Below are 20,815 nucleotides of genomic sequence, written 5' to 3'. Positions count from 1 at the left end.
TGAAGCTCTACACATAGCTCTCCTTCTGGCGGCATCACAGCAGCTCTCCAGCTATCCTGCCCGCCTTTTGCTTTCCACTGTTGTTGCCGCCTTGATAGCTGCCTGTGTTTTAATATGTCAGCCTGTTGGATTTTTTTTCCTTCTCTTGTTTCCTGTGTTCCTCTAACAAGCAGCTTGCAACAGAACAAACAAGCAATGCAGGAGTGCTCTAGGCAAACGGGATGTTTGGTGTTTGATTTGAATACATACATATTTTTCTTGGTTAAAACTTGTGATATTCATCAAACACATCGAGGAAGGCTGTGAACAAGACCTCTCTCTTTTTCCTCTCTGACACACACTCCCCATCTCAGACGAATCCTGCACACCTTCTCATTCTCACTCTCGCTGTCTGCTTTCCCTGCAGAGCACAGTCTCTCTCACATCCTTGCACGCACGTTCTATGACCGAGGTCTCATTCTGGCATATATGAAGCTGCCTTCTTGTCTTAGCAGACCCTGTGCACGCTGCAGATGACACATGCACCCATGCACAGCTGCTTGTACACCCACAGGGGCTCTACTGCCAAGAACAAAATGGCTTCTAAATTACGTGGCGGGGTATGGCTGTGGTAGGGACGAGTGGGTGCAGAGGTGAGGCAGGGCTGGAAACAGTGTCATCTTTTCACCTTTCTGCACTGATAACATGGAGGAGAGAGCGTGGCGTTGTCCCTCTGTCATTCACTTGCATCCCCTCCCATGCAGTCTTGTACCATTCTCCCCAAAACTTTCTTGGTCGCCCTTGCTGATGGCTCCTTTTCTCTTGTTTCTGCCTGTCTGTCAGGCCCTGATCACATCGCTGTCAGGGTTGCAATGACAGCAGCTTTTTCTGACAGGTGGATATGGTTCTGTCACTCGCAGCAAAGCTCTTCAGCACCCAGATCCGAGCCGAAGTAGCAGTGCTGGAAGGCACAGCTAAATGGTCAGATGTGACGATGACATCTCATGTTTCTGCATGCACAAGGTGACAATCCTGCCAGGTTCGGCTGTGTGCTTTCAGGATGCCCTGCTTTCAAAGAAAGCCTTGCAAACTGTGCTTTGCCTTTATGAGGACTGAGATTTGCTGCGGCTCTTAAAAGAAAAGAAGGCCCTAGACTTTTCTCTCATGTGTGTCTCTCCCTTCTCCTGTGTAGGGAGGCACTGTGTAGTCTTCACCTTGCATGAAGCAATGACAATGTTTTGGCTGCTTTGATGGATGCCGTGGGTGTGCTCTAGAGCAGACAGATGGATGCCCTTCACCCAGAACATGACCACATGCATCCATAAAGCCTGAGAGGTGCTCAATGCGTGCACAGCAGGCGAGAACTCTCAGGTTTTCTGATTACTGTGGTGGCAGCTGGTAACTTTCCAGCAATGGGAGTTTGGAGTGGTGCATTCCCATGGCTGCTGCAGTGCTCAGATGGTGCTCGGGTTTGAACTGGCACCAGGCAGGCTGGGAGCGAAGAGATTATTAACAGGGAATGCAAAGAAGAGGAAAGGTGTTTAGGCAGCTCCTACTTCGCATGTCTAATTCGGGAGCTAACCCTTCTGTAACTCCCCATTCTGTGCCCAAATTCAAACTTTGCAAAAGCATAACTCATTAAGCATTAGTATACCATAAGATAAAGACCTTGCTTGCGTAAGGCCATCAAGCACCGATATTGACTCTCCAGGACATTTCTAAGGCTATTTATATCACAATAAAGCCTTTTTATTAGCGTCATCAATCAAGAGAGACCGCATTTTGGCCTGGAAATGATTCTGCTTGAGTTTCCAGAAAGGAGAAGGGTAAGTAATTATGGGATGCATTATCCTCAATCTCATCTGAAATCCCCTAATTGAAACCACACAGGAGTGGAGTGTATTGGTTATAAAATAGATGGTAGGGGCATTGCTAGCGCACCTATGGTAAGTACAGCCTTCCAGTTCACAAAGGGGTAGAGGCTGGTTTTTCGGTGGGTAACACAGAAGTTGCTTATGCTCATGTCTGAACAAGGAGCATCTGCATTTCCCTGCAGTTGTGCTGAGAGGGGGCACTCACTGCTTGCAACTCACTGTGCCCCCAGGGTGCTTCTCTGCGTGCAGCTGAGCATGGGCAGGAGCAGCCATGGTGCAGGTAAAGGAGTGCGGCTTCACATTGCCTGTGGGGGCCTCCGAGCCTGAGTAATGGCAGGGCTTGAAAGCTGTTACAGATATTTGATAATTAATTGGCTGGGAAATCAGTTTATTTTAATGACTCTGGTTAAATAAAGTAGAGAGATAAAAGGACTCTAAGTTCCTGCAGTGCTAAACTACTTCCAGGGACAGAGACAGCCCATTACATGTCTGCTTTTATGCCAATGGAGGCTTTTAGTTCTTGCAAAGGCTCTCCTGAATGGTGGCTGAAACCTTTATCTTCCCCAAATCCCAGCAGTTTGGGTTTGGAACAAGAAAGGCTGAAGAGTGGTTTATTACCCAGGATCTGCCAGGCGGGAGGGGATGGGCAGTAGAGCTGCTGCCGTAACCTCGTGCTTCACCTCCGGCCCAGTACTTACAGCAACGCGGCTCCACTGGTGGTTTATCACTGCTGTATACTGCTCTAGGGGGAGCAATGCATGTAGCTCGGTTAACCTCACTTGTCTTTCCTAACACTGGCAGATCTCACACGCTCAAGATAGCATCACGGAGAGGAGACGTGCAGCAGCTCAGCATGAGCAATACCGAGGCTGGGCAACCCTGAACTGCTTTTCCCTGATGAAAAGCTGCAGCAGCACAGCCAGCACAATCACCACAGAGTCAGAGAGGGGTTGGTCTCAAGTCCCCTGAGTCAGTTGTCTTTTATCTTCCAGCTGTTTTGGAGGTATCCTTGTTTAGCACATGGATGTGTTCCTTGAGGGAAAACAACGTGTCTGGCCAAAGAGAAGAGGGGATTTGACTGGGATCTCAGCATGAAGATTTCAGAGGGTCATGCTGGTGTGAGCTTTACATGGGTCTGTAAGAAGATGTTTTGTGTGTGACTGTTCCAAGCGCGTGGAAGGACCTCAGCAGCAATGCTGAAGGAGAAACTGTAGGATCTGTTCCTTGCTTTGAATGTGAACTTTCATCTCGAGCCAGTGCATCTCGTCCTGAGGGTTGTGCAGCAAGCTGTGGATATATGAGCAGTGTTCCCAGCGCAGTCATATTTGTCAGAGTCTGCAAAGAGCCTGCAACACCATCTGTTTTAGTGAGCAGATAAGGGATTAAACTGCAGGAATCACGAGATCTATGCAATACATGGAAGGGTGGGGGGGGGGCATGCCAGACGATCACAGTACAGCTTCTTTTTTTTCCCCAAAACCTAAGAATAACTTTAACATTCTCACTTCTAGGGTTTAATGTCAAAATTAACTACTATTTCACTCCCGTCTCGCAAATCCCAAACAGCTCTCATTGCTGCCAGTACTGGTGCTTACGCTGCTGCAGATTAAAATTCAGCACACATCCTCTCCAAGAAAGAAGTGCTGTTTTAATAGAGCAGACCAAAAGAAAACCCTCAGAGTGGTAGAAGTACAGCAGGACCTCGTGTTTGCTGCCTTGCCGCTCTCGGAAGTGAGCAGTGTCCAAGGGTAATTTTGGTTTAGGTGTCCCACAAGGTTGTGCAGTCCTGTGTAAATGCCAACCAAGCACAGACGCTGGGGATGCAGACACCCACCGGGTGGGCACGACGTCAGCTCCCTTGCATGGCTGGTGAAAGCCTACCTCTAGCCAAGTGTAAACGCAGAGCAGGCTACAAATCCTCATCTTTTAAACAATCCCTGGATCTGAAACCTCCTGCCAGCTGGAGCTGCTTTTAACTGAGCAGACTGAAGTGCTGTATTTAACGAATTCATTTAGAAGCTGATGTGAGGAAGCAGGGCCGAGCCTCAAGTCATGTAAATCTAGGCATCTCCATTTACTTAGCAAGGCCTCATTGACCTTTGATTTACACCGGCTGAAGCTGCAGTTGGGCATCTCTCCATTCACTGCCAGACTTCGGGAAATTAGTTAGCACAAGCAGTCTGCCAGAAGAACGGGCAGGATCAGGCATGGTCCACGTGGGCAGCCTGAGCGCTTGCCATGGCAGGAAGAAAGCAAGCTGCTGGCAGCACAGGACCGAGCTCTGTGGGTAGGGGACTGACTGTGCATAGGGGAGAGGTGTCATTGCACGGCAGGCTTCTGAGAGAAGTGGCACGAAGGACAGTTGGTCCAGGTAAGGTACTTCTGGGTAAACCCTTCCAGCAGGATTCAGCAGTATTGTTTTTGCTAGAAAGTGCAAAAAGAAAAGAAAAATAATTAAAGTTCGGTTTTCTTGCCGATTTGCACAGCTTGTTTTGCCAGTTCTTGAAGACTGCAGGTCAGAATGTTCAGGAACAGTCAGAGCGGTTATGTCTGCGATATATGCTCCACGCTGGGAGCTGCGCGGGAGTTCATGCTCCAAAGCTCGGAGCCAGTTGACCCAAGCCTGTTGCTTTCAAACCGTGGGCAGCATGAGTTTGTGCCTTGGCTGCTGCTTTCTGCTCTGAATTAGTGTCCCCAGGCAGTTCCCAATTAGAGAGAGTGAAAACACGATCTCTCACAGTAGTGCTCAGATAAGCGTGCCCAAAGGTGGTGTCTGGGTTTGTGAAGGCTGTTTTGCAGCCATCACTCCCCACCTCTCACCATCCCCACTGCACACCAAGCAACTCTGCCTATGAGGCAGGTCAGGTCTGCCAGGTTTCACTGCAGGATGACTGCGGGAATTACTCCTTCCCCATTTCTCTATGAGTCCTGCCTTCCTACCAGTCTGTTTCAAACAGGAGGTTTTAACCAAGCTCCTGGCTTTCATATTAACAGGCGAAACACTATCAAATGTGCTTGACACTTCTTTTCCACTCTTCCCTCTTTCCTCTGCTGTTTATTTATTTATAAACATGTCCTCTTCTGCAAGGCGTACTGTATTGGAGGGTGAAGGTAAGCTCAGATCAAAGCTTTTCAGAGTTCTCCCTTGCAGCCACTTCTCTTCTTCCCCTCCCCTGCAAGCCTTTTTCCAGTGCCTCCTTTGGAAAGGCTCCTTTGGTGGGCTGAAGTGGTGCACTGGAAGGAGGCAGAATGCAGCAAAGCTGCAAATAAAGGGACAAAAGTATTGCCAAGCACTGCCTAGCTTTTATGGCTTTGCCATGGTTTCCACCTAATGAAGCTCTTTGGCACACAGGATAGGCAGAACATGTCTGAGCCTTTCAGCACTTTCTTCTATGATTATAAAACGTCTGTGAGACGTATTTTCTATAACAGCTCATATTCAACAGCAAGGTAAAGGGCTACATTGGTAAAGAACTCATTCTGCCAAATGCTGTTTAGAAATGTTGGTGTTGTACTGAGAGCTGGTAGGCCCCAGAGCAGTTTGGCAAATCTGATCTTAATCTCAGTGCTGAGCACTTTTAAAAATCAGGGGTCAGTTGTGACTTTTAAGGGCTTGAAAACTTGAAATGCTTTTGGGAATATGACCATCTGCCGGTGGTTTTTGGAAATAACAAAACATTTAGTCTTTGTATCGGCAGTTTATTCAACTAGTAGTTGATTGCTTAGGAATGTACTTAATGAAAAGAAGACTGTAGCTGTATTAAGTATCTGAGACATTAGAGGCTTCCTTGCTTTCCTTGGGGGACTCTTCATGAGACTAGCACTTGAAGGTGGTAAAAAAGTTCTTCTTCTTCAAGTCTGAACACTTATTTCTCCTCTCTTTCTTGACTCGGTTCTCCTTTCTGGACCCCCACACATCATGCTAAATAATTCCTCTCTTCCCTTGGTGCTTTCAGCTTCCAAAGAGGTATAGCTTGTCAACATATCCCTTTTAAGTCCTCTCTTAGTCAAGTTATACATATTTAATGTTTTAAGCTTCCCTTAGATGCTGATCCCTTTCCAGTCTTTGATGGATTTTGTTGTTGCTTGCCTCTGAATTCCCTCCAATTTCCCCATATCACTCTGGTAACAAGGTAACCTGGGATTGACTGTACCGTCCAGGTGCGCTCCGTACTCATCCGAAGTTGGTTTTGGATGGAATTAAAAAAGAGAAGCAGCAGAATCTCTCAAAGGGAATCTGCTTCGTGTCTTCTTCTCTCAAGGCATTATTTCATGATGGTATTTCAGCACTGGCTTCAGATATGGAAATGAGAACGTGTGCCTTGCTCAGAAGCTGTTTTCTGCTTTCATGTGGAAGAGAGATAGAAAAGGGGAAGAAGGGTTAAGCTCCTCAAAGGCTGTGTCTACATTAGACTTTTTTCTTTCTATTTCCTACTGTTGCTCGCATGGGTGTAGCTTAGTCCACAGTGGCACTGATGACAGCATTGGAGCAGTCAGGGAAGCCAATGTTTCTCTGTACATGATCTGTGCAATCTCTACAAGCCCCAACTCCACCAGTTGTGCAGCAGCAGTGGGAGCTTTAGATGGAAAGGGTCAGTTGTAAATAATAGCTGGAGTGTTGGCACATCAAGGAGGTGTCCCTCTTGTGGATGCAGCAGCAGGTGGGATAAGGCAGGTTAGACCCACCATTGCCCTCATTGCCGTAAGCCATCCTTCTCATTCAGCTGCTGAGGGCAGTGCTTGGAAGGGTGGATGATAATTTGGGTGAGTCATCTCAGGTATTCAGAGCCTCAGAGAAGATGGGAAAATTTGGTCTTATTTTCGCTAATATTGCTCCCGTTCCCACTGTGCTTTGCCTCTAAAAGGAATTTCGGTATTCTCCTTTCCCTTTTGGAGAAGGAACAGTATAGATGGAAAAGATACGGTCCTCAAAACAGCACGATGTTGGAAGCCAGGTAGTGTACTACTCAGGTGTTGGGAGGAACTGTTTCACATCATACAGAGTATGGAGTCACTTCCGAGTTTCCTGTAACACTTAAATCTGATACAAGTCACAGCCCTGTACCAATTAAGGGTTAATCTATGAAATTCTCAGCAACAAATTATCAAATTATCTCAAAATGAGGATGTTAATGAGTTTAAAAACAAAAGAAAAAGGGGGCAAGGGGTTAAGAAATGCCTGGGGATAAAAGAGGTATAGTACAAACTTACAAGGTGGAATGCAAACTGTCATTCAGACAGGAGGCCAACTCATATTTGCTTAAGTCTAGATTAATGGGCTTTTGTGGCTGGAAAGGATCATGAGATTTAGATGGTGATTTACACCGTCGTTTTAGGAGGTGTTCCAGCTTTGTTTGAAATGTCTGTCACTAATTACAGGAGGATGAGCACTGGACCATGCATCTGGGTGCTCAGATCCTGCAATCCCCATTCACTGCTGCTGCTGTTCCCAGTTCGTTCCCCAAACGTTCGTGTCTGGACAACCCTTGCTCTATGATCCCATTTCTTTCTGCTTTCCCCTCTTTCAGAACTGGCCTTTTCTGTACTAATCTGTGGCATCATCTCATTCTCCAGTAGCTGTGCCGGCTGCCTTGATGTTTCTCGCCAGCTTTTGCCTCTCCCTGTTTTTTCTCTCCCCCCTCCTGCAATGTAGCATTGCCTTTCTCCATCTGCCCGATTGTCTCTCCGCTTTTTATCTGGGTGCTGGAGCTCCAGGTGCTGTCATTCTCTGCGACAGCACAGAACGTTTCGCATTGCCTCTGCGGCTGGATAATTACCAGATACTGAGTCACGTGGACTACCCAGCCAAACCCTCCCTCCCCTCCTGTCAGAGAGGAGATCACATCTCGGAAATACGTTTCCTTTTTATTATTATTATTATTATTTTTAAGAAGAAAACCAAGGGAAAGTTTGGAAGTTGCTCTTCTGGAACGACCTAGTGGTGAGCACATGAACGTTATCAACAAGGCAGTGGCGGCTCAGGTAGAAGGAATACTCTATCTCCAATACTAAATTTTGTGAAGGAAGGTAAAGGGGATGATAGTCCATAGGGGCGACTTATTAGTCACTCCCAGGCCCATTCTTGGTGTATTCCTGAGGCAGAAAAAGATTATAACAGTACAGAGACTCTTGAGTTGATGCTTAGTTTCAGGTCCTTCTACAAATTCAGTGTAAAAGCCAATATCCAGTTCCCAGAAGAGACTAATTGTCTTTCAGTGAGCTTCAGTTCCTAAGCGACTGCAGGTGCTTTTTAAATGCCAGCTCATGTCCTGCTGATGGTAAAAGCACAGCATCCTTGGCGTAAGTGAAGCAAAACCCAAAGACAGATCCTCTGGCAATGTTCCCCATTGCCATCCTGCATCATCTCTGTTATTCCCTGGTTTCCCCTTTTGAAAGTGCAGAGGTCCCAGTGATGCTACGAGAAGCTGCAGACAAGCCAAGTGAGGCATACACTCACGGCTGGATGAAGCTGTGTGATCAGTAGCTGATTAGCGTCACCTAATCATGCTTTGTCGAGATCAGAATCAGGTTTCTGACTGAACTTAAAAGGGACACCAACAAGTCCCAAAAAGGAAAAGGAGGGAGCTCGTGGGCTTTCCTCAGCAGTCTCATCCTCCCATCTGATCCCACTGCAAGACCCTGATGGAAGCTTTAGGAGCTTTATTTGGAAATTTGAAATGTACTGGGTCTGGCTAGGATGGAGTTAACTTTCTTCATAGCAGCTCGTACTGATATCATTAAAAGGTACCTCTGCTTGAATGGATGTGGACTAGAGCTGTTTATGCAGGTATACTGATCCCCAGAAGATGGGAAGAGCTATAAATCAAGCCAGTATAAGTTCTCTTGTTCTGGTATAGTTACATCCACCCCAGGAGAGTACTGGCATAACAATTACTGTAATTTTGGGTTTGATATTTTTTTTCTATACAGAAAACAGAAACCTATGCTCTTAAGAAGTCATTTTAACATAAAGAAAACCCATGGGAAACCAGCTGTGTGTCTGCTAGTGAGAGCCCATGCAGCTCTCATTTTTAGGCTGGAATATTTTTGGCGAATTCCCTTGGATTTCATTTTCCGTCCGTATCGAATGGAGAGATGAGGATGCTCACAGCACATGAGCAGTTCTGCACTGATAGTCATATTTGCTGGTTGCAATCCTTTTTGCTTTCATTAAAAACAGTTGATGTTAGGGAGAGCGAGATAGGAACGTTTCTGTACAAGGCACTGGGGAGACCTCATCTAGAAAGTTGGGTATGAATTCTGGTCACGGCAGAGGAGTTCAGACTGAAGCAGGTGTGGAGAAGGGCTACTGGGATGTTTAGGGCAATGGAGAGTCTATCATACAAGAAGAAACTAGAAGAGTCTGGCTTGTTGAGCCCAGCAAAATGAAGGCTGAGAGGGAATATGATTGCTCTCAGTGAACACACTGGAAGATAAGCACCCAGGAGAGAGAAAAGTTATTTAAGCTAAAGGATGGTGTTGGCATGAGAGGAAATGGATATAGTCCAGCCATGAATAAATCTAGACTTAAAATTAGAAAAAAGAGAAAGAAAAAAAAAAAGGTTTCTAATCAGCAGAGCAGAAAGACTTTGGGCTGCCTGCCATGCCAAGCATTGGAGAAGGCACTCATGCAATTCAGATGGAGAGTGAGCAGTGGTGCAGGGACCAGAATTGTTGTGAGTGAGTGGTGAGGGGTTAGGGTTAGGGTAGGGTTAGGGTTAGGGTTAGGGTGAGCTTTGGAACTGCTTTTAGCTGATGAGTGTTAGCATTTCTCCTAGCAGTGCTAGTGGAGCTGGTCCTGGCTGTGTAAATAAATGTCTGCAGTCAGGAGCAACAGAGCACATCTCCTCTGGAGAAAATGAGCCAGGTAATATTTTCTTTGCATCATGTGTCTAGTTTTTCCTGTAGTTAGAGGTGACATTTCTGGCTGAAGATCCCAAAGCACTTTCCTGGGGTAAAGGCATTATCCTTCCCTTTTCTACTGTGAAATTGCCCAAGACCATTTTCAGTATTGTGGAAATGGTGACTGAGATGTGTGTGAGGATGTCCAGGTGCCTTTCTCCAGTTCCAGTTTCCAGTTGTCCACTCCTGGTTGGCTCTTACACGATTGTCAGGCATTGAGTGAGGAAAGGAAAGATATCAGTAGCAGCTAGAAATGGCGCAGTAGCTAAAAATCATGAAGGAGCCAAATTATATTGTACTGTTTGTTTTATTTTGTTTTATTTTTAGTTAAGTTTTTGGGGGCTTTTTTTTTTTGCTTTTTGGTTGTGTTTTTTTTTTTTTTTTTTATGAGATAGCGAAGAGGCTAAAGAGGCACAGCAGCAAGTTTTCTTTTCCTTCTCTGTGTATGGATTGAACTGATGGTAAAATCAATAGTTCCTAAGTCCCTGTAGTGATTGTCCAAGACGTGACCATCACCGCTCGCCGCCCTTCTCAGTAGCTACATCAGCAGATGTCAAGAAATTAAACCCGAAACCACAAGGAAAAACTGAATGGATGGATCACAAATAGTTTATTAGCACTCACTAGCACTGATGGTAATGCTTTCAATAAGCCTAATGAAAAGCGTTTGACTATCTCAGTGAACTTGTTTATTGATTATTAGTGAATGATAAGAGCCATTTGATATCTTGCAGGATGCCTTGCTCCCATTGCCTTGCAGTTAAAATGTCAGTTAACATGCCATTTAATATTCTATTAGTATTGAATTAGCACTTATTACACTGTGAAAATCATCACCATAAATCCTTATTAAAGCATGATCCATAAGGTTGGGTGGCATCTCTGGCAGAGTAGGAGGGTGCGTGTGTGCAGACTGACATGCTGGGAAACCTGAGTGCATCTTTGGAGCATGCCTGGGCTTGGAGTTTCCACACTCGTACACTGATTTTCTGTGGCAGTTTCAGAGGCACAGGTATGCCCAGATGAGTAGTTCAGACCCAGTTTGCTCGCTCGTCCGGTTTTCCTCCTTGCCTTTTCTTTCCCTCTCTCTCTCACATTATTTTGGTTGTACCACTGGCCTAGGGATAACCCTGGGCAAAAGCAGCACGCAACACGTTATGACACAGTTTTTGTTTTCTGTAGTGTGTCTCCTCCTCCTGTCAGTCACTGAGGGCCCCTGGGTGAGCATTCTGAAGGGGTATCTTTGCACCTCATTAAAGAGCATGGCGCAGAAATGGCGCACCTGCCTCCAGGCAGAGTAGGTGGTACATATAGTGCAAGTCCAAAAAGCAGCATGACTGGGTTGGTGCTGTGCTGGCTCTGTTGTACTCTGCTCGTACAGATAGGTATGTTGAGGGTTTGGAAGTGGCTGAGAAACTTCAACGCCCACTGAGTCCAGCTGCAGCTGTTAATCTGCTTAGTTTCTCAATGCCATCCCCCTTGGGATCTTCACAAATCCAAAATGTGCACAGAGGAACATGGAATACCTTTCAGAAAGATTGAAAGGTCTTTTGGGCTGCTCTCTAAAGCAAATGTTTGTCAAATCAGGCCTGCTTCCAGCCTGGCCAGCAGCTTGGTGAGCCTCTCAGCTACTCCCACACAGCCTGGCTTTCCTCCTACTCCTAGGTAACTCAGAACAACCCAGAGTGCATCCGCAGAGCAGGGGAGTGGGAGGTGCTGGCTGTATGGTGGGGTCATGTCACACAGGACACAGCTGTGGCATGGCCTGAATGAAATGCATTCAAGCAGAGGAACTTGGAAAATGTCTGACCCGTGCTAAGAGGCTGTGTGAAAGCCTCCTAGCCTACTGTCAAATGTTTGTCTTATCATGAAGTGATAATCTTTATCCTCTCTCTTTTCTTTCTCAAAGGCAACACATGCCTGAATAGTGCCGGGGAGAGGTGCTAGATTATTTGGATGCCAGGAGGCTGTGAGCAGAGCTCTGAGCAATGGAGGAGCGAAAGCTCTGGAGACTGAGCTGCTCTGTCCTACAGGCTGCTGACGGACAGGCTCTCTCAGCCTATGTGAGCCTGGCTCTGATGGGTACAGCTGCCAAAAGAGAGAGAAGTTGAGTCCCCCTTGTCTTCTTCAGCTGTGAGCTTAACACTACAGCTTCTTCTCCTTGCGCTGCTGAAACTGAGGGCTGGAGAAGCTGTGTGCTGAGCTGACAAAGCTGAAGCCCTAAACCTTTGCCCTCTAGACTGGCAGGGGGCTGGGAATGCAACTCCTCTTGTGTGCTTAACTTCTGAAGGTGAGCAGGGAGCATGTGAAGGACTCCTGACCTTTCTTACTGGCAGTTAGAAGGGATCTGGTGACTGGGATCTCTTGTGGCCTTCCAAAGTCATTTATTGTGCATGTGTAGGCCACAGACAACAGGAAGTGAGACCAGGAGCTGTGGCCACCCCAAATCTCAAATGTTCATGAAGCCTTTCACAAAATCCTTGTGAAAGAATCGGGCTTTGGGCCATGGTGATGAGGAGCTGCTGTACCAGCAGGATTGTACTAACTAGTACCTGAGCAATGTAGTAGAGGGAAGGGACAAAATGGAGATGCTTGTTAATCTCTCTCTCACCTTTCTCACCATCTTCAGGTGTTATGTAGAAGACAGAAGCTCCAAGGTGGCCTGGTTAAACCGTTCTGGCATCATTTTTGCTGGAGAGGACAAGTGGTCCCTGGACCCTCGAGTAGAGCTTGAGAAGAGAAACCCCCTGGAGTACAGCCTGCGGATCCAGAAAGTGGATGTCTATGATGAGGGGTCCTATACGTGTTCAGTGCAGACACAGCATCACCCCAAGACTTCCCAGGTTTACTTGATTGTGCAAGGTAAGCAACGTGCCTGAGAAGCGAGCAAAGAGAGACAAACATGGCAGGTGGAAGGATCTGTGTCCTTCTTAGGGAAACCACAGAGCCAGTAGGCTGTGGACCTTGCAATGGCAGCCAGGAGCGAGCAATTCCTTTGGTTTACAGCAGGAGCCAGCAGGGCTGCTCCTTCCTCTGTGGCATGGCGTGGCTTTGCTCTGACATCAGTCTGTCCGCTCCAAAGCAGTGACAGAGTAGGGAACATCAGTGATGCCAAGGCATATTTTAGATACAAACCTGGCTCTTGGCTCTGGTCCTTCTGGCTCTGAGGGGAAAGCATTTGTTTATGATGCCACTTGTTGGGATGAGGTGCTTGTCTTGTGTCTTCCCAGATAGCCCTCTTGTTTCTTCATCGTCTCTGTCCTCAGATTTTCTTTCTTTTTTCTTACATCAGCAAGAATGTTGTGCTTTTTGGCCTTCTGTTGTCAGCCTCTTGCAAGGCTGGGGAATTAATTTTCCTGGATGTTTTTCTGTGCAGGGTCACTGGTTTGCAGGGTGCACTGTCTCTAGGCATGTGTGAAACCTGGTACCTGTGGTAGCAGCCGCCTGCCTTATGTTATGTACTCCATTTTTAGCTGCCCTCCTCCTGCGTATGTCACAGGGAACTGGAAACTTGGCAATCTGAAGCAGCATTGCCCTGTCTGCCTGCCTGCATGCTTGGTATAATAGAGAGTAAACACATCAAGGAGGTCACCAATTACTGGTAAGGGCACTATGGAGTTTGCTTGTTCCATCCTGCCTAGACCAGAATAGCAAACAAAACAGTTGACTTTTTTTTTTTTTTATTTAATCTTCCTGCAATTCTGTCTATCTGCCTATTTATCTAAAATATTTATAGATTAGCTTAAATAGATAGATACGTATGGCTGTGTTTAATACGTACTGCAGCAACGTTCAGCTTCTTTGTTATCAGTCAGATAGGAATTTGTTGTCTCTTTGGATCTGTCTAGCAAACAAAAATGCTCCAAATTTTATTTCTCGCAGCTAATGTTTGGATTATTCTGTGTATAAATACATGTACAAATGGACTCTCCTCTTGCTATTACTTGGCCAGCTCAGGGCTAACTAGCATGTTGAGTGTTCATCAGCAAGACAAAGTTGGGCTGTGTGGTCAGGGGTGATGCCTTACATGTGAGTGCAGTAAAAATGAAGTTCCCAATTTGTCTTGTGCAAAATCCCCCTTCAGCAGCATGAGGAGTTATGTGCACCAGCGCTCAGAGCAGGTCTTCTGGACTGTTTGAGAGTTTGAGGGAATGCAGCCAGCATGAAACGCACTCACAGAGCCCTGAAGGTGTACCCAGCCTTGCTGCAACTGTGCAGGTAGTTTACTTCTGGTAAAGTCCGACCGCGTGCGGTTTTCATTTACCTGTCCAGAAAAAAATTGGTATGAATGAATTTTAGAGCCATGCACATGTATTATTAATTTTATTTGTGCCCATTAGATACAAGTGTAAGCAGCAGAATTGAGTTCTCCAGCTGAGCTTTCAATTAAATGTGTGGGTGTCCAGCTCTGAGCTACTGCCACCTTTCTGAGGATGAGAGAATTCAGGTACTGGCACACTCAAACATGCCTCAAAGCAGTGTCTGTGGATAATCTTTGCTTAACATGTTCCATGAATTTACCAAAAGACCCACTGCAACATCATGCTTACTTCTTAAGCCTCAGGTCCCAGAATTCTGTAATTAGATGAAACTCACAGCTTCAATTTTTCTAGAAGTAAATATGATTTGTTACGATTGTTGAAAGAAAAATAAAAAAAGAGAAATATAAATACAAAATTCCTTTACAATTTGGAGGAATTAGGCTTATTTTAAACCATATTTTTATTAGTTTAAAACTAATGAATAATTCATTTTAAATAATCTTAACTAATAAAACTAATTTATTAGAAACTGGTATACACTGCAAAATATCCCTTTTCTCTCACTGTATCATTTTCTCATATTGATTATTATTATTATTCCCAGATGTGCAGTTTCCCAGCCTGAAAAATAGTCTGTCACTAGTGCAAATGAGAGGAGTTTGGATATTGAGTTGTGTGCTAAGCTTTTTAGGTTTCTTATTTAATATAATTTATTTCTTTCTCATGCTTTTGTGTAATAAAATTAAAAGCATGGACTAGAGAAAGCAGCGGGCATCCTAAACTGAAAAGTAAATAAATAGGACACAGCTCCTGAAAAATTAAATAACAGGGTTGTTAGTTGATTGATGTGCTGGTCTGGCAGGAGGAAGCCTGGGCTGACCATCAAAAGTTCTTTCTGAGCAATCAGGCTGGTGCTGCCCACACTTGCCACCAGACATCCTGCAGTGTCTGCTGATGGACATCAGCTGTGCTCATGCCCTTTCTCTTGCTCAGTTAGTGATGTCCCAGGTCTCTGCTCCCCTGCACTGGGTACCAGAGGCGGGGCCTTAATCTCTCATTTTTCTGCAACCTCATCTAGATGGTCACTGTGAAAGCCCAGCCCCCTCATGCCAAGAAACAGATGAGCTGGCTATATCAGAGACTAACAAGTAGGTAGGTACAGGATAGGTGCATTATAAATAAGGAAGGCCACTTCCATAACTGCAGAGCCAGCTGAAAGAGATGGGTTTTGATGTTTCCTAAGAATTGGCTGCATTTACATCACCACTTACATACACCACCACAGCTTAATGGAGTTTCATTTCCACTCTTCAGAAAATCATAGAATCATAGAATGTAAGATTATCCAGCATTCCTTATTACTCTTTCCCCTTTTTCAAACTCTAAGACTGCTCTACTTGGAGATGTAGACATCCACTGCTCAAAGATTGCTGAGCATAACCATTGGCTGGCTCTTCTGTCTTTCTGACTCAGATAGCCAGCACTGTTGCCAAAGTGGGGTGAGCTGGAGGCAGCTGTCTCTGCCCAGCTCAGTCACAAACAGGTGCTGGTACTGTGCCCTTCACATTGAGGTGAAGACATGAAAAGGCAACTATAACCCACCAGCATTTTATGCTGCCACACTGTTGGTGTAGTGGCAATTAGAGACTTTCATTTGCTACTCTGCATATTTCTTTTTGCCTTTGATCAGAGATGCAAAGATCTGGAAGGGCCCGCAAGAGGCAGCATGCTCCCTTCCTATGCACTGGAGACAAGATCAGATAGATGTTGGTTGCTTCCAACACGTGTTTTTTGAAGAGACCCCATGCACCAAAAGCTGTGTATGGCCATTATCTCATACTTGTTGTGCTTGGAAAGCTTTTAGTAAGATGTGATCCAAACTGTTTTTGTTGCCAAATATTTATGATCCTTCCCCAACGGATGATGGTAATTTATCTTCCTCTTACTCAAAACTACCTTTCACCTGCCCATTAAACCCTATGTCTTAGACATCTGCAATCAAGCCTAACTGGCTGATTTCTCACAAGTTGTATTTTCCATCCCTTACATTGTGCTTTTTTCACTACTGTACAATTTGGTAACGCTTTTCCTTAAATATATTGTCCAGAACCCAAGCAAAAGTTCTAGTTTAGGACTCATTTGTGCAGGTGAAAGGTAAATAAGTGACTGTAATATTTTGCATATCATGCTTCACTTAACTGACCTTAGAATGAGATGAAATTCACCTTTTATTTATAGGAATACCTCATTGCTTTCTCTTATTAATTCCTGCAGCTCTCAGGTAGTGGCTTGCTGCATGTTGTGACTTGATGCACATTCTCCATTTCTACAGCTGAGCATTAATTGTGATTTCCCCCTTCCTGAGCACAGCACTGGTGCTTGCTGCTGTTGCTTTCCATCCAGTTGATTTCTCAATGGAGATGGGCTCCATGGAGAACATACTTGTAGTGGCCCTCATCTTGGCTTCCTCATTGAAAGTCAGGTGCCTTCTTTATACTGCATCCCAAAGGCGTTAAGTGAAGCATTGAAAAGATCAGGGCACAAAGAAGTCCGTGGTAACAACTCACAAAACCTCCCTCCCCGCAGATAGCTGTCTGTTGTTCACAGCTCTTTGAAGCATCCTGATGGTGATTTAACATCTGCCATATTTTCTTAGCTTGTTCAGGAGGCTGTCAGGCCTGCTCAAGTCAAGATATATCACGCAGTGCTCCCTCTTTATCCACTATGCCAGTTATCCTATAAAAAAAGGGGTGACAAGATATATGTTTGCCAAAAGTGCATTGGTTATTTTTTCCTTTACTGTATTATTATCCTCTAGGTGTTTATAAAGGGAATGTTTAATTGTTTGTTCCAGTACAAACTCAGTAACTTGTTCTAGAAGAACAAGTCATAAAGGGAACCTGGTGGCTGCCCCTCTGTAAGCTCTGTCTTGGGCTCTTCTAGGGCTGTAGCCTCAGGCCCTTTTCAGACATAAATAAATGCCAGAGGATAAATCCCAATAGTCCTCACTTAGCAGGGTCACAGGCACAAAGACACAGAGATATTAGCAGGCATGGGGCTTAAAACTTTTGGCACTATTAAAACTGTCCAGCTCAAGCTAAATTACTCTCAGGTAGGAGCAGGCAGATAGTTGCTGGTTTTGCTGTCAAGAGGCTTTACACCACGGCATCGCTGAGAATGGAGACGGCCGGGAACTCTTCAGTGGGACAAAAACATTTGACTGGTTTTGGATTTGATTAAAATTTCATCAGGAAGGTTTTAGAGGTGTTAGGTTCCTTTTGTGGTCAAAACTGGGAAGAGGAAAAAAAATACAGAATTACCGTAATTTATCTAAAAGCTAATGGTCGTATCTGGAGTATGGAGAACTCACGCTTGCCTTTTTGCTCAGACTGTGGGACTCTTGCAGCCTCTAACATTTCTTGTGATTCCCAGTTATTGGCAGTTCAAAGGATGTGCGCTCTCCCTTGTTTAGATGTTTATTTTATGACAAAAATTCAAAAGAGCTTTGTCATTTTGGCAGAACAAAAACAAACTTGGAAGCATCAGCAGCAAGTTCTCATGAAGAGGAATTCTTGTTTTCTGCCCAGCCCTAATCACAAACTCGAAATCAATGTGTACCAGCTAAAGGCCAAATCCTCCAGTTTCCTTCCAACTGATCACAGGCATTATTGTGTGGAAAGAACCACACAGGTTCTTTCTCCATTATGCGTGGCCTTTGTAGAGCTCCTTGCTTACAAAGACTCAGAGTTGGCCATTCATTGTTTCTAAGTGGTACAAAGATGTAGTTGTTGATGCTGAGATTTACCCATTGAAAAATTATTATTAATTCTATATAGTACATTAGCTGTTGCCCTTCAGTATCCATTCCCCTGAAATTAAAGGACTTAGTGCATGCACTGCAGAGCAAAATTCCTTGTCCACGAAGGCAGCTGAAGCTAGCCAGGCTTCTTGTGTATAAACACTGCCCTGGCAGTGAGTTCCTTGGTAAGATCTAGTTGTGGAGTTTCCTCTGAGGAGGAAGGGGGTTTTCTATCTACGCAGCCTTTGCCCTCACTGCTGAAGATAAGCACAGGGGAAAATTCTGCCTTAGACTTCAGAGTTATGGGAAGTGTTTCTGGGCACAACTGGAGCAAGGCAAGCCAGTGTCTTTCACAGAAAACTGAAGTCATATATCAGATGGATGTAAATGTTGCTGGACATCTTGGGGTAAGCCAGTGAGACAGAGATTCATGTGACCACATGTAGCTGTTTCCATTGGAGTGACTCACCTTGGACTCCCTTTATCGCTAGTGAGGAGAAGCAGGCCCTTCTAGGATGTTAACCAGTTCAACCTAAAGGAGCCAGCCAAGCTTCATCAGATGAACTGACCCACAGACATGTCAACTTGTCTCCAGCAGCTGCAGTGGGGAGTGCAGGGTGGGCAATCTGTGTGGAGCAGTGCACCTTTTAGCCTTTCTAGACCCCTTACTGTCATTCTACTCCAGTTTGTTCCCTGACAGATATGGGGTTGGTGGCTCTCAGTGCTTGCAGGTGGTCACTGCAGACCAGAGCTGGTTTCAAGCTAAGCAGAGTTTTGATGGGGGCCCATCTTCCCCTGGCATTTCTGACCTTCCCACCCCTGTGCTAGAAGCAGAGCAACTTGAAGAGAGCTGAAGCTATTTTTCCTTTGCTAGCCAAGCAATAAGGATGTTGGAGTCAGGTGCTGTTCTCTGAGATACATTTTCTTTCCTGCTTGGTGGGCGCAGAGCCCAGAATTCGGAGGGATCTTTCTAAGTGCTAGCACTGTAGTATTTTCAATTCCAGGGAGTCTGCAGTAGGTAAGAATGAGCACAGACCACTTTGTCTTTTTCAGGACATAGCTCCAGTGGGAAAACGACAGCGAATTTGGCATGCTGTTGCAAAGAATAATGAGATAACATGGGAGTATGAATTTTCTGGGAGGGAGAAAAAATATCATTTTACTGGAAGCAGTGCAGGAGAAGAAGAAAAAAATGGAGGGAGGAGATAAATTTGGATTACTACAGGGCTGGGAGAGACAGGACCAACATGCACAGAAGGAAGTGACAGCAGATCAGATTGGTGGGGAAATTAAGCAGAGAGTGCAGAGAATCATCTTGGGGAACCAAAGCACAGTAGATTTTGCTGCCCCCCTTCTGTTGTTATTGTGGACTGTAATTTCCTACCAGCAAAGTAAGTCTAGAATTTCAGGCACACTGTAGCAGTGGTGGCAGCCTTTCTAGGTTTTCTGTGCTGGGTTTTTGTTGTTCCCCCCCCCCAACCACCAAACCAATAAATTACAAGAAATTGCACCTGGTGTTTCATAGTTTACCAAGGAACTTTCTGCCACTCCCCATCTGTTTATGGTCTCCCCACAGTGTCCTGATTCCTCTTAACTTTTATTTTCCTATCTCTAGGCAGGGCTGGAATGTTACTATGCAGTGTAGGTTTTGGCTCTGTTTTATAGGTTGATTCTCAGCACTTAGTGCATAAATCAGGAAGTTTTTCTGGAAATATTTTGGTGCTTGCTTTGCAGGTGCAGGCAAGAGACAAAAACAGAATACTTCAAAAAATGCTTACTCATTTTGGTGGAAAAAGTATTGCATAAAATGCACTGAATGTTTTCCTGTGGCTGGGAGGAAGGGTCTTGATATGATAATCCAGTTCCGTATATATATAACTCATCTTAGCTTGAGTGGTCTCTTTAGATAAGTATCATCTGACTTTGCGTGATTTTGCCTGTTCAGCTGATTCAAGGTTCAGACCAATGCTGTGAAACATTTTCCCTTGATATTTTTTTGTCCAGTTTTCTCAGTCTACTGTCCCATGTCTTAGCTGGGGCCGTTAGGCAGTGGTGTAGGGACAATATTTGCTTTCAGCTCCATAAACAGCAAGTATCTAGTCCCATGTCTGCTAACCCTTGAGAGAGTGCAGATAGCCATTAATCGTATATCCAAGTGTGTTCCTTCTCTCGTGGCTGGAACAGCAGTATCCATGGTAGCAAAAGAGTTGTTTTGAACAGTTCAAGCCTTGAACCTCGACTCGATTTGCCCGTAACAGGATATAGCCCCTTTGATATCCAAAGTAATGTCATGTCAAATGTTGAAGAAAAATTTGTTCTGCAGATAAAAAGTGCTCTGAAAGTAACACCTCCTGTTTATTTCCATGGAAACTACAACAGATACAAAAAGCACAATAACACTATTTGATAGAACGTATTCTCAGCTACAAAACACTTTTTTTTTTTCTTTTTTTTTTCCAACTCAGTCACTACTACTAGCTGTGCATTTTTGCTAGTGATGAACAAGAGCCTGAATGCCATGATCCTAAAATTCTGCACCAGCGGAGATGCCCCACTGTCACCACTACTGAAAAGCACCGCCCACTGCCTCACTGTGCTCTCATCCACTGTTTGTTCTTCATAACTGTTCAGCAAATGTCAATGAATGTCAACGGGTGCCATTTGTTCCCCAAGGAGAAATTCAGTGACACACCTTTGTTTCATCAGCACTTTCATATCAGACGCCATTCTGTCAGGCTGCCCCTCTGCTGCCATCTGTCACACAGCAACAACATGTAAGGGAACACTGGTGGGAAGGTTCAACCTCTACTGCCATACCACCAACATCCGCCTCTGACGTCATGGGCCAACATAATGAAACAGAAGGCATTGCTTTCAGAGCAGCCCTTGTAATGCTTGTTGTAAATAACAAGCCTGTAACTATTTAGTAGTTTGGAGATGAGCAACGACTTTTTTTATAAAAAGAAAAATTTCTCACAAGATCTGATCTAATCTAAAGC

General features: G+C 45.0%; 1 protein-coding gene across 2 annotated transcripts in view; it reads left to right on the top strand.

The window, feature by feature from the left end:
- LSAMP (limbic system associated membrane protein) overlaps positions 1 to 20,815 on the top strand; it is a gene marked incomplete at both ends in the record, with an annotated part of 283,351 nt that overhangs the window by 115,181 nt on the left and 147,355 nt on the right. For both annotated transcript variants that reach the window (XM_079549439.1, XM_079549438.1), the window contains one exon: positions 12,385 to 12,617. In XM_079549439.1, the coding sequence (XP_079405565.1) occupies positions 12,385 to 12,617 (233 nt within the window). The remainder of the gene's footprint in view (positions 1 to 12,384; positions 12,618 to 20,815) is intronic.

Source organism: Tetrao urogallus (assembly GCF_951394365.1).
Source record: "Tetrao urogallus genome assembly, chromosome: 1".
Taxonomy (NCBI): Eukaryota; Metazoa; Chordata; class Aves; order Galliformes; family Phasianidae; genus Tetrao; species Tetrao urogallus.
This window is presented reverse-complemented; position numbering and strand designations above follow the sequence as displayed.